The sequence below is a fragment of the Salmo salar genome, chromosome 14, assembly GCF_965601325.2.
Source record: "Salmo salar chromosome 14, fSalSal1, whole genome shotgun sequence".
NCBI lineage: Eukaryota > Metazoa > Chordata > Actinopteri > Salmoniformes > Salmonidae > Salmo > Salmo salar.
The window spans coordinates 41,763,106-41,777,436 of record NC_138304.1 but is presented as its reverse complement, the minus strand read 5'-3'; the positions used below and the strand labels follow the sequence as shown (position 1 = coordinate 41,777,436).

Here is a 14,331-nt window from a genome sequence, read left to right as displayed (position 1 = left end):
AGTTTTTATGACAAAACCATCAGTAAACCATCAGTTGAAAATGTGATGGAAACCCATTTAACCTAAATATCACATTTATTTGTATATATTTACTGTACACATGAACTAGCTCCTGTTTCAGTCATGTATTTGGTCACATTCTTGTGGGTAAAAATAACATACAAATAATGATTGGTTGACAATAGAGCCTCCCTCAACACAGGTGATGGCTGCAGGATGAAGTTGGTGAAGAGCAACTGCAGATCACATTATTTTAGTAAAGTTCATGCAGTCGACATGTAGGTGCAAGTGTCATGGGTAAGGGATCAATCTTTTGTCAAATTAATGTCAAAAGTAGATTTATTTTGCATTTTAGCTATTCCTAACCTTAACATGATGCGTAAATTCTCCTAACCTGCTATGAAAAGTCAAATCTGATGTTAATTTGGCAAAAACTGGATCCCTTTGAAAGGCGGTGCCAAACGATGGTCAAAGACTTGACAAAAGTGATCCTCTCGAACGCGCCCAATGACTCAAACCCAACTGGGGAGATTACGCAAATAACGTCACAGCGTGGAAGCCGATATTGCTGGAATTGATTGCTACGTTATTATACTGACGTTTGTAAATAGTTAAACATGTACGCAAGTCCTTCAAATAAATCGTCTCGGCTAGGTTGAGCTTTCATAAAATAAAAGGGTTCCGCATACTTTTTTTCTAGTTCTGTTAAAATACAATTCACTACTGGAAGTCAAAGATAATCCATACAATATACAAATATAGACTCAGGTCAACATATTTTGGCAAGCTATATCACTTTTATAAATGATAAATAAATATATGTATTATGTTTATGCAAACGTAAATCAACTGCATGTCCCAAGATGCAAGGGATCTCCGTGATCGCTTCCATTGAAATCGCGTGTGGTCGCTTGCTCCTACGAGCAGATCCAGGATCAGCTTACCATTTCCCAACCTAACCATAACAATCAGAAGTCAGAGAGCATAACCGATCCTAGATCAGCGCTCTGGAGCAAACTCGCTGAACAACGGCAGTGGTGCGATAGCGACTGTTGATGTTTTTGTTGTCAGTAAAATGGCGACAAGCGGAGAGGCCCCGGAATCTTGGTACCTAGCTCTGCTCGGCTTTGCGGAACATTTTCGCACCTCAAGTCCTCCGAAGATCCGTCTCTGCGTCCACTGTCTGCAGGCGGTGTTTCAGTTCAAGCCGCCGCAGAGGGTCGAGGCCCGAACTCATCTCCAGCTCGGCTCGGTACTCTACCACCACACCAAGAACACCGAACTCGCCCGAAGCCACTTGGAGAAAGCGGTAAGCATTCCCCAGAAACTCCGTGGATGTGTTTATAGGGGAGGGAAAAGGAAGGCCGCAGCTTTGGCAAAGCTATCGGTGTGTTGCTGATCAGAAAAGTGGACGAGAGTGGATGATTATCAGTGAGGATATTTCATTATCGCGCGTCAGCTTACAATACTTGTTGGGACATCAATCAAACAATGCAACAATGCATGTACTAAACAGATATTGAAACTAACTTTCGCATTCTGTTTCCCCCCCCCCCCCCCCATAGTGGTTCATATCACAACAAGTATCCTTTTATGTCTGTGTGGTGGGAGAGAGAGTATGCATCTACCTGAACAAATGTTTACCATGTCTCCATGCTCCGTACGTTTTTTTTATTCATTGATGCTAGTGTTATCATGCAGAAAAATACATTTCCTTTACAAGTAATACCAGATCCCTCAGTTTGAAGATGTCAAATTCGAGGCAGCAAGTCTTCTGTCAGAACTGTATTGCCAACAGGTAAGTGTAGTATTGTTCTCCTTTCCAACCTGTGGCCCACCTTCACCTTGCACTATTACCTGAATTCAATCAAATGTCAGTATTAAACATGCCTCACTTATCTGTTCACATGTTTATCTCAGCATTTTTGCTTGTCAACCTTTGTCGCTCAACCTTTTGCAAGACAAAATGTCATACTCCATTATTTTGCCTTTGGCTGTTATGTCATCATAAAATAGGCCTAATCAGTAATCCTTGCATTGTCTTTTCTCTCATTAAGCTGCTTTTGCATGTAAGTGAACTCTGAAACAGTAAGATTAACTAGGATATGTTAGTTGGTTTAGCAAACACTTCTGATTTGTAGTGTCCTTTACAGTATTGTTGTAAAAGTTATTTATTTTAGTTAATGAACTGATGATTATCTCTGATCTGGTCTTTCTTTGAAGAATCTGGTTGATTCGGCAAAGCCCTTGTTGCGGAAGGCCATCCAGATCTCCCAGCAAACTCCCTACTGGCACTGCAGATTGCTCTTCCAACTGGCGGTACGGCAACCTAACAACCGGACCTGATAACCCAATCTGTAAAATGACTGAAATTTAAGAATTCAAATCAGTTCTGAAGTCAAGGTTCACAGAAATGTATTTAGCGGTTATTCACCTCAATTTACATCTATATGGGTCATTATTTACTTGTCTTCAATAGTGGATAAAAGTTTTCTTGTCCTTTTTTATTTATTTTTCTTCAGCAACTGCACACACTGGAGAAAGATCTGGTGTCCGCCTGTGACCTTCTGGGGGTAGGGGCAGAGTATACCAGGGTAGTGGGCTCTGAATACACCAGGTACTGTATCATGGTAGAACACAACACAAGTAAAACGGTTTAACAGTTCTAGTAATGTCTGTACTTTATCAAGGTGTTGTTTTACTGCCCTGAGGACTAGTGTTGTGGTCTGGTCAGGTGATGTTACTGATATCCTTGTTTTATTTCCTCCTGCACAGAGCTCTCTTTCTGTTGAGTAAAGGAATGGTAAGTTGAGAAATATACTCATCATGTCAAGACATTTTCTCATGACGATGAATTAAAATCGAATAATGATAAAATTAAGTAAATTCAATATTAAATTCTGCTGAAACCACTTAGACCATTGCTTCCTAAACTGTTTTTTAATTAATGTCTTGATGGCCACCTAAAAACGAAACAAATGCTTATTTTTGCAATGTTTACTTACTTACCTGCATTAATAGTCACTAGCGGATAGACATTGTTGTAATGGAGGTTTTGAGGCATCCTACTTGAAGATTTGTAAGGAAAACATTTTTTAGGGACACAATTGCGCCTGTTTTAAGAAGAGTGAAATGTCACCCTGTGTGTTTGTCTAAAGCTGCTGCTGATGGAGAGGAAGCTGGGGGAAGTGCACCCTCTGTTGACTCTGTGTGGGACCATCGTGGAGAACTGGCAGGGAAACCCCATCCAGAAGGAGTCTCTCAGGGTGTTCTTCCTGGTGCTGCAGGTCACACACTACCTGGACGCTGGACAGGTACAGAATCAGAATCACCTTTATACGCCAGGTACATTTACACATACCCGGAATTTGACTTGATGAAGTAGACAGAATATAGACAGGAATTTACACAATCTACATACAGTATTTACAGTGCCTTGCAAAAGTATTCATCCCCTTGGCTTTTTTCCTATTTTGTTGCATTACAACCTGTAATTTAAATTGATTTTTTATTTGGGTTTCATGTGATGGACATACACAAAGCAGTCCAAATTGGTCAAGTGAAATAAAAAAAATATCTTGTTTCACAAAATTCAACAACAAAAAATACAGAAAAGTGGTACGTGCATATGTATTCACCCCCTTTGCTATGAAGCCCCTAAATAAGATCTGGTGCAACCAATTACCTTCAGAAGTCACATAATTAGTTAGATTGCACACAGGTGGACTTTATTTAAGTGTCACATGATCTGTCACATCTCAGTGTATATATACACCTGTTCTGAAAGGCGCCAGAGTCTGCAACACCACTAAGCAAAGGGCACCATGAAGACCAAGGAGCTCTCCAAACAGGTCAGGGACAAAGTTGTGGAGAAGTACAGATCAGGGTTGGGTTATAAAAAAAATATCTGAAACTTTGAACATCCCACGGAGCACCATTAAATCTATTATTAAAAAATGGTCAAAAACTTATTTCCCTCATTAAAATGCAAATCAATTTATAAAATTTTTGTCATGTGTTTTTCTGGATTTTTTTGTTGTTATTCTGTCTCTCACTATTCAAATAAACCTACCATAAAAATTTTAGACTGATAATTTCTTTGTCAGTGGGCAAACGTACAAAATCAGCAGGGGATCAAATACTTTTTTCCCTCACTGTAGATACAGTACACCTCACTCACTTAGCAGACGTGGGATAATGCCTGAGTTTTTATAAAGTCCTGATTATGCGGTCCATGGTCACAAAATAAAAAGATAAGGGGCCTGTTGTCAAAAATGTACAGTTGAAGTCGGAAGTTTACATACACCTATGCCAAATACATTTAAACTCAGTTTTTCACAATTCCTGACATTTAATCCAAGTAAAAATTCCATGTCTTAGGTCAGTTAGGATCACCACTTTATTTTAAGAATGTGAAATTATTTATTTCAGCTTTTATTTCTTTCATCCCATTCCCAGTGGGTCAGAAGTTTGCATACACTCAATTAGTATTTGGTAGCTTTGCCTTTTAAATTGTTTAACTTGGGTCAAATATTTCGGGTAGCCTTCCAAAAGCTTCCCACAATAAGTTGGGTGAATTTTGGCCCATTTCCTCCTGACAGAGCTGGTGTAACTGAGTCAGGTTTGTAGGCCTCCTTGCTCGCACATGCTTTTTCAGTTCTTCCCACAAATGTTCTATGGGATTGAGGTCAGGGCTTTGTGATGTCCACTCCAATACCTTGACTTTGTTGTCCTTAAGCCATTTTGCCACAACTTTGGAAGTATGCCTGGGGGCATTGTCCATTTTGAAGACCCATTTGCAACCAAGCTTTAACTTCCTGACTGATGTCTTGAGATGTTGCTTCAATATATCCACACAATTTTCCTCCCTCATGAGGCCATCTATTTTGTGAAGTGCACCAGTCCCTCCTGCAGCAAAGCACCCCCACAACATGATGCTGCCACCCCCGTGCTTCATGGTTGGGATGGTGTTCTTTGACTTGCAAGCCTCCCCCTCTTCCTCCAAACATAACGATGGACATTATGGCCAAACAGTTTTATTTTTGTTTCATCAGCCCAGATGGCATTTCTCCAAAAAGTACAGTCTTTGTCCCCATGAGCAGTTGCAAACTGTAGTCTGGCTTTTTTTTGTGGCGGTTTTGGAGCAGTGGCTTCTTCCTTGCTGAGCAGCCTTTCAGGTTATGTCGATATTAGACTCGTTTTACTGTGGATATAGATAATTTTGTACCTGTTTCCTCCAGCATCTTCATAAGGTCCTTTGCTGTTATTCTAGGATTGATTAGCTCTTTTTGTACCAAAGTGCGTTCATCTCTAGGAGACAGAACGCGTCTCCTTCCTGAGCGGTATGACGGCTGCGTGGGTCCGTGGTGTTTATACATGCGTACTATTGTTTGTACAGATGAACGTGGTACCTTCGGGCATTTGGAAATTGCTCCCAAGGATAAACCAGACTAGTGGAGGTCTTTTTCTGAGGTCTTGGCTGATTTCTTTTGATTTTCCCATGATGTCAAGCAAAGAGGCACTGAGTTTGAAGGTAGGCCTTGAAATACATCCACAGGTACACCTCCAATTGACTCAAATGATGTCAATTAACCTATCAGAAGCTTCTAAAGCCATGACATTTTGTGGAATTTTCCAAGCTGTTTGAAGGCACAGTCAACTTAGTGTTTGTTAACTTCTGGCCCACTGGAGTTGAGATACAGTGAGTTATGTGTTAAGTGAAATAATCTGTCTGTAAACAATTGTTGGAAAAATGACTTGTGTCATGCACAAAGTAGATTTCCTAACCGACTTGTCAAAACTCTAGTTTGTTAACAAGTAATTTGTGGAGTGGTTGAAAAACAAGTTGTAATGTCTCCAACCTAAGTGTATGTAAACTTCTGACCTCAACTGTATAAAATAGGACTTAATTAACACGGCAAGATTTAGGAGCAATAAGCACGCGGAGATGAAGTCATCATACAATTCCAGATGTAATCCCACTTGAAAAGGCACATAACCGATGTAATAAATAAATACCTTTGGGCTGATAGGTGAAGAGTGTGAAGCCGTGTCTCAAGCAGCTGCAACAGTGCATCCAGACCATCTCTACACTCCACGACGATGAGATCCTACCCAGTAACCCTGCCGACCTGTTCCACTGGCTGCCCAAGGAGCACATGTGTGTCCTTGTCTACCTGGTGGGATACAGCTACTGCAAGTGACATTTGACCTCTATTGGTCATATTGTTCTTGTCAAAACAGACTTTACTTACTTGTTTTTCTCCCACAGGTGACAGTCATGCACTCCATGCAAGCAGGCTACCTGGAGAAGGCCCAGAAATACACAGACAAAGCTCTCATGCAGCTGGAAAAGCTCAAAAGTAAGTCATGGGAATCGTCACCATAGAATTACATATAGAGGTCATTTTAAAAGGATCTTTGTGATCCTCACCCTCTCTCAATCTCCCAGTGATTTTTCAGCTGTAGAAGTATTGTGGTTGTCAGTGACTTTCTGTTGTTGTTGATGCTGCTGATATTGATGTGTTGTCTAGTGCTGGACTCCAGCCCCATCCTCTCCACATTCCAAGTCATTCTACTGGAGCACATCATCATGTGCCGACTCGTCACTGGTCACAAGGCCACGGCATTGCAAGAGGTATGGAACATGCTTAACATACACATGAATTCATGTAAACGGATAGATTTTTGTGATGCTGATGGTTTCCCTGTTCTCAGATCTCTCAGGTGTGTCAGCTGTGTGCGCAGTCTCCCAGGTTATTCACCAACCATGCATCCCAGCTACACACCCTGCTAGTGAGTAGCTTTCTAGCCTTGGAATTCTATTTCTTATATCTGTACTTTGTGCAGTGGACAGGTAGTTGTTCTGTTATGATTTTCTATGTTGTGCCGATCACCTCCCTCGTCACTGTTGTGGTCTGTTCCAGGGTCTGTACTGTCTCTCAGTGAACTGCATGGATAACGCTGAGGCGCAGTTCACTGCTGCCCTGCGGGTGAGTGATGTGAGTGTGTCTACTAGGATATCTATTGGCAAAATTAGTAACCTCCTTAGTTTGATATTTCTGGGTGTGTTAATTGAAATACCTGTGTGTTTCACTCTTCCAGCTGACGACGCACCAGGAACTGTGGGCGTTCATTGTAACCAACCTGGCCAGCGTCTATATCAGGGAGGGCAACAGGGACCAGGAGGTCAGAGGGCATCTGGGGTGCATTCAGGATAGCAGGGTTGTTGTATGTGATGAATGGGAGTTCTTCACCTGACGTATTATGTCCCTGTTTCTGTTATAACAGCTTTATAACCTGTTGGAGAGGATAAATCCAGATCACAACTTTCCTGTCAGGTAAGAAAAAGTGTTTGTATGTTTATCTATGTATTTTGGCACCTCCAAGTGCAATCTTGCGATTGATGTTTGTTTCTAAACGGACTCCTCTCCTCCTCCCGTTCTAGCTCTCATTGTCTGCGAGCTGCAGCCTTCTACATCCGTGGACTGCTCTCTTTCTTCCAGGGACGCTACAATGAGGCCAAGTAAGTTCAACCATGGCTCACCAGAAACAATTTCTTGATGTACATCTCCATTACATCACATACAAATAATATCTTCACACGTTTAGAATACCTGCTCAGGTGGAAAGAAAGCCGAAGAGCACGACTGTGAAACCTTAACAAAAACGTGTTAGTGACTGTGTGTCGCGTTAGGCGGTTCCTGAGGGAGACTCTGAAGATGTCCAATGCTGAAGACCTGAATCGTCTGACTGCATGCTCTCTGGTCCTACTGGGCCATATCTTCTACGTGCTGGGGAACCACCGGGTGAGATCACATCACAGGGCTCTCCAGAGTCTTATAGCAGTGTTTCCAAAAGCACATAATGCCTCGGAGCAATGCTAGGAGGTGTGATTGAATCTGAACCATGCATTTGGTGCTGTCTGTGTTTTCGCCAGGAGAGCAACAACATGGTGGTCCCAGCCATGCAGCTGGCCAGCAAGATCCCTGATATGTCAGTCCAGCTCTGGTCCTCGGCTCTGCTCAAGGGTAAGTCAACAGCTGTCTGTGTGTCTGTTTTTGAGACGTACTGACTGAAATGACTGTTCTCCCTGTAGATCTGAACAAGGCATGTGGGAACACGATAGACGCCCATGAAGCGGCTCAGATGCACCAGAACTTCTCCCAGCAGCTCCTGCAGGACCACATCGCTGCCTGCAGCCTCCCTGAGCACAACCTCATCAGTGTATGATTCATCAATCACTCTTTATAATCCATGCACAGCCTTCCAAAGCATAACTTCATTAGGATAAGAACTGATCAATCAGTATATCAGTTAGTCATCCATCAATATCTTTGTACTGCACCATGGTGAATATTTATCCACAGAAAATACACAAGTACATGCACAGTTAGAGGAATGATTTGATTTGATTTGGATCCCCATTAGCTGACACCATGACGATAGCTTGTCTTCCTGGGGTCCGACACATAACGAAAAATACTTTACAGACAAATGACTTTACAATTGACATTTAAAAACATTTAACAAGTAGACATTCCAGCTAGAGGAATGAGTGTGAGAGTGAGCTGACAGACTGTGTGTTGTTGCAGTGGACGGATGGACCTCCTCCAGTGGGCCAGTTCCAGGCCCAGAATGGACCCTCTACCAGCCTGGCCAGCCTGCTCTAAGCACCACCACACAATGAGAGAGAGTGAGCTGGAGAGAGAAAGGAAGGGAAAGGTAGAGGGGGTAGAAGAGGGATAGAGATGTGAAGACTTGTATGCCGCTGATCTGCATACAGCCTGGATGCTGGTTTGTTTCAGCATTGACCAGTTTCATTGTAGTTACTATGCCAACGAGCATATCTAACCAATGCTGAAACAATACTACCTACGCTACATATTTTATCTAGAATTCTAAAGATCTTAACTTGTTCTTTCAACGGTAGGACTTTTTTAGTGGGAGGGTGGCGGGACACGCAAAAGGTGTTTATATCTTTAGGTGGTGAGATGAGAGAGAACTGAGCTTAGACCTACCTCAGAGAGACTGCCACTGGTCACTGCATTAGCAGGGTGTACACATAATGAAACTATGCACCTTTATAGAGTTGAAATGTCATGTGATGAGTAGCCTGGAGTAGAAGCTAGCTTTTTGGTCTAGCTGGCGGTATGAATGGTTGACATTGAATTGCTGACAACTAAGGTACCATAGAAGGTTTTCACACTCAGAGTTGTGCCCCGAACTCAAGGCAGGACAATAATCCAGTGAAGAGCGAAGACCATCTCTGTGACACTGCAGCGACATGAGATAGAACTTTAAACGATGGTTAGGTTCTACACTTTGTCCCCCAAGTTTCATTGTTGTCAAGCTCCTAACAACGGTCCTGGAGTGGGAAGTTAAGACATTGAATTGGGTGAATATTTTAATATCATTTTATTTTTTAAGTCAATAATCATTTTTAATGGCAAATGGAATTTTGGGAGGCAATGTTTGCACCCATTTTTTTTTTTTTTCAGTAGGCGGTAACAAAACTAAAACTACATTTTATCTAGATACAGTGCCTTTGGAAAGTATTCAGACCCCTTGATTTTTTCCCTCATTTTGTTACATTCCAGCCTTATTCTAAAATAGATTAAATTCTTTTTTTCCTCAGCAATCTACACATAATGTAATGACAAACTGAAAACAGGTTTTCAGATTCTTTAGCAAATGTATAAAAAATAAAAAAAAACAGCAAACCCTTTGCTTTGAGACTTGAAATTGAGCTCAGGTGAATTCTGTTTCCATTGATCATCCTTGAGATGTTTCATCAACTTGATTGGAGTCCACCTGTGGTAAATTCAATTGATTGGACATGATTTGGAAAGGGACACACAGGTCCACAGTTGACAGTGCATGTCAGAGCAAAAACCAAGCCATGAGGTCGACGGAATTGTCTGTAGAGCTAAGAGACAGGATTGTGTCGGCACAGATCTGGGGAAGGGTACCAAAAAATATCTGCAGCACTGAAGGTCCCCAAGAACACAGTGCCCTCCTCCATTTTTAAATGGAAGAAGTTTGGAACCACCAAGACTCTTCCTAGAGCTGGTCACGTGACCAAACTGAGCAATCGGGGGGGGAAGGGCATTGGTCAGGGAGGTGACCAAGAACCCAGAATTCCTCTGTGGAGATGGGAGAACCTTCCAGAAGGACGACCATCTCTGCAACACTCCACCAATCAGGCTTTTATGGTAGAGTGGCCAGATGGAAACCTCTCTTCAGTAAAAGGCACATGACAGCCCGCTTGGAGTTTTCCAAAAGGCACCTAAAGGATGCAGACCATGAGAAACAAGATTCTCTGGTCTTATGAAACCAAGATTGAACTCTTTAGCCTGAATGCCAAGTGTCACGTCTGGATGAAACCTGGCACCATCCCTACGGTGAAGTGTGGTGGCATCATCATGCTGTGGGGATGTTTTTCAGCGGCAGGGACGGGGAGACTAGTCAGGATCGAGGCAAAGATGAACGGAGCGAAATACAGAGAGACGCTTGATGAAAACCTGCTTCAGAGTGCGCAGCACCTCATAATGGAGTGAAGGTTCACCTTCCATCAGGGCAACGACCCTACGCACACAGCCAAGACAACGCAAGAGTGGCTTTGGGACAAGTCTGAATGTCCTTGAGTGGCCCAGCTAGAGCCCGGACTTGAGAGACTCTGGAGAGACCTGAAAATAGCTGTGCATCAATGCTCCCTATCCAATTTGACAGAGTTTGAGAGGATCTGCAGAGAAGAATGGGAGAAACTCCCCAAATACAGGTGTGCCAAGCTTGTAGCGTCATACCCAAGAAGACTCGAGGCTGTCGTCGCTGCCAAAGGTGCTTCAACAAAAATGTCTAAAAAAATTTTTTGCTTTGTCATTATGGGATTTTGTAATGAGGGGGGAAAAAAATACAATTTCATCAATTTTTGAATAAGGCTGTAACGTAACAAAATGTTGAAAAAGTCAAGGGGTCTGAATACTTTCCGAATGCACTGTATGTTATTCCTACTCATTTTCCCTTTTGTTCTACCATTTGTTTGTTATTTACCTTGTAAATCTCCCTGTATTTTAGACATCTAAAAAGTATTGTCCCCCTGAAAACTCCCTTACAGTCCCAAGTGCAACCAGAGGGAGGCACTGCAGAGTCATTTTTGAGCAACCTGTTGGTGACATGGCAGAGAACATTTACTTGTATTATTTTTACAGTACTTGTTTTATTTTACAGAACTGTTTAACAAGTAAGGGTTTGTCAACTATCAAATCTATCACCAACTTTTTCAAGAATAACACACTTCTTAATCACTCTGTAATTATATTTGATTGTCATTGTATCATAATGCAGACTTAGTTTAGCAGCCTTATAAACAATAATGTGTTGCAAATATTTCCCTCTTTATTTTTAACAAATGAATCCATTTATTTGATTTTGTAAAGTTTGACTATTTATATACCACGTTTGACCATATTATATCGGTTTCACTATTTATTTTTTCAGGTACGCTTTTGTATAGATATGGCAGAAAATATAAATGTCTTGTGACTTTTTTCCCCAATGTGTATTTTTATGTTTCTTGTGAATGATTTAAACAGGTAAATGCTAGGTTTGGTCAGCTGTGAAACAAAATGCTAGAGCTATGACGACTGCCTTACGTTTTTATTTTCAAGTCTCCGTTATACTACAAGGTTATAATAGGTTGGTTACCCTGCTCATTACAGTATTTTAGAATTCTGGTTTTGTGTTTTCAAATAAAAAAATTCTTTCAACACATCAAGACTTTTAAAAAAAATGATAATAATTGTAAAAACAATATGTAGTTCTCTTTTGCATCAACTGTATTTTATGCTGATCTGAACATTCCAACTCAACATACAAATGTTATCATCTTCAACTTTTATTTGAGACCAGAGAAATAGGCTATAATTGCATGTCCAGAGCATTGGTCCTGACTGACGCAGAACATCATCTAACTGCTCTGTTCAACCCATGGAACACACACATATGTGACACTCAAAATGCTTATTTTCACATTTTATGCTTGAAGGCACATTTATGCCCTCAATATACAGTATGTGTGAAGACGTTTTCCCTTTGAATGAAACTTGAGTTGTTGGGAGCATACAGTTAATGGGTGTGGGGATCGTTTCTGCATTGGATTTTAGTCATTTAGCATACGCTCTTGTCCAGAGCGACTTACAGTAATGAGCGCATACATTTTTGTACTGGTCCCCTGTGGGAATCGAACCCACAGCCCTGCTGTTGCAAGCGCCATGCTCTACCAAAAGGCTGATTGTGTTGTGTCTTGACCAATGTTTGAATTACACTTTGACCCAAAGGTTCCCTAAAAAAAATAGTTGTCTAGACCAATGTTAATATTCTTAACCTTTATGGAGGTTTCCATGTCAATATTCTAAATGAAATATTTCCTTGATTCCCAGTGTCCTCGATGCCTGAACGGCTTTCACAAAACACAGGTTCCTCCCCTCAGACCTTCCTGTTTTGAGAAGGAGGTCAAGGAATCAAGGACACGAATCAAGGAAAGATTCTTGAGATTTATCCCATAGTTGATCTACCACAGGGACATTAAGGAAGTCAGTAGAGGTTTCCCCCTAACCACTGATACAGGGTCAGATATTTGAATCCCCCTAAATGGTAAAGGCTAGGGATGTGGTGGCATAATCTGATCCTAGATCTGTAGTTACAGGCATATTCTACCTCAAGCGTACGTGAGACAGTTACTGAGATCAGTCCTCCAGGGACTAGTCACGTTTGTCTTATGTCTGATCTGCAGAGCCTAGTGTAGAAGCCTGAGGTAGACAAGCTTGAGGTAAAAGTTGCCCTTAAACGCAGGTCTAGGATCAGATTAACCAACGCTTGATCTAAATCTTACCCTTTAGGGAGTTGACAAAATACTGAACCTGTGTCAGAGTGTAGAGGCCACTTCTATCTCCTCAGACCGCTCCAATGAAAGCGCAGGATAAAACCCCCAATACCCCCACAATCTGCTTCATCTCAATATAATGAATGCAGATGATTACCCTCCAATGGTTTTGTGAAAGGATAGAGTGAAGAGAGATGAGCTTGGAGAGAGAAAGAATGGGAAAGGGGGGAGGAGGGGGCACGATTTCAAGGCACTGCTGTGAGTGTGATACTAGCCACTGATGCTTATTAGGTAATAGGTGTCTTAGCAAAGCTATGTGAAGGAGGAGGCTCTAGCACTTCCTGCCAAATAGTGAGTGGGGCTGATCGTGACTGCGACGGCTACTTCCTGCTTTGTACAGTACTTAATGGGGATTAAGTTGAAGCTGTCATGATGTTACTGGCGGCCATTACCTCATGCAGGGAGAGGAGAAGCCACAGTCCGTGACCATATCACAGTAAAAGAAACGCTGTGTGAATCTGAAATTAGGACGTGGTTGTTATTGGTTGATCGCCACAATGTGTTGTGGTTGATGAATATTTAGCAGAGACCATTCATTTGTTCACATCTTTATGAAAGATGCATAAGGAATGTGGTCTGTTTTCTCACCAATGCTTACTGTAAATAGAGAGAAAAAACAGGGAGACTGAGTCAGAGAGCGAGATGGAGTCAGGGAATTTAAGGGGACCATAACATGAACAAAAATACATCACAAGCACAAAACCTCCATTGTATTACATTTACAAACATACAAGTGCATGGGATATAAAGTCATGATTTGATAGTGCCAAGAAGAGAGCTGAGAATGGTAAAGGAACCCAGACGCTATGTGAAGAGAGTGGTATTCAGTCTGTGATGGACGGGTCACTAGTCAGATGCTCTGACTGCAGTAGTCCAGAACAATGAAGCAACCTGACTGTCTTCAGTAGTCTTCTATATTAGTAGCCTAGTCTTCAATCTTAGTCTTAAGGGGCTGCAGGCTTTTTTTTTATTCTAATGCTACAACACCATGTTTAACTAAGCAAATAACGATCAAGACCCTAGCTAAATCCCACATTTAGTGTTGGACTCGGGGCGTATAATGCTGGTTGAGTGGACAGGTCTGACATCATCCAGGCAAAGTGAGAACGGACCCATTCACTGCCTAATTAACAAGCAACAGGGCTTTACTCTGACACTAGCAGACACAGGAACCTGTGAAGAGATGAGTGAGATGTGTGGCGTGATGATGTATGAAGTAATTTAGGGCCAAAGATAAGGCTACCTTGACTAACCTTAAACATTAGGGAGGGGAAACAAAACTGACCTCAGATCAGTGTATGAGGCAACTTCATCATGCATCTCATTCTGTGTCTTTGGGGAAGAACAGCATAAGAATTAGCTGAAAGGGGCATTCACTTTTTGAGTAT

The 14,331-nt window shown here is 41.8% G+C and overlaps 1 protein-coding gene across 2 annotated transcripts; it reads left to right on the top strand.

Annotated features, from left to right (window-relative positions):
• The first annotated feature begins 974 nt into the window (after positions 1–974).
• On the top strand, positions 975–11,772 carry LOC106569556 (MAU2 chromatid cohesion factor homolog). Of its 2 annotated transcripts, none has more exons than XM_014141030.3 (19): positions 975–1,309; positions 1,566–1,583; positions 1,733–1,798; positions 2,224–2,319; positions 2,523–2,617; positions 2,776–2,803; positions 3,159–3,314; positions 6,033–6,179; positions 6,272–6,362; positions 6,534–6,637; positions 6,718–6,795; positions 6,927–6,992; positions 7,105–7,188; positions 7,291–7,340; positions 7,448–7,525; positions 7,697–7,808; positions 7,940–8,030; positions 8,099–8,226; positions 8,595–11,772. In XM_014141030.3, exons 1-19 carry the CDS (start codon positions 1,076–1,078, stop codon positions 8,670–8,672), a joined length of 1,800 nt encoding a protein of 599 aa, XP_013996505.1. In that variant the 5' UTR covers positions 975–1,075; the 3' UTR covers positions 8,673–11,772. The 2 variants fall into 2 exon arrangements, with proteins under 2 accessions (XP_013996505.1, XP_082817108.1); XM_082960982.1 differs by having other exon boundaries at positions 6,927–7,001.
• Positions 11,773–14,331: the final 2,559 nt, after the last annotated feature.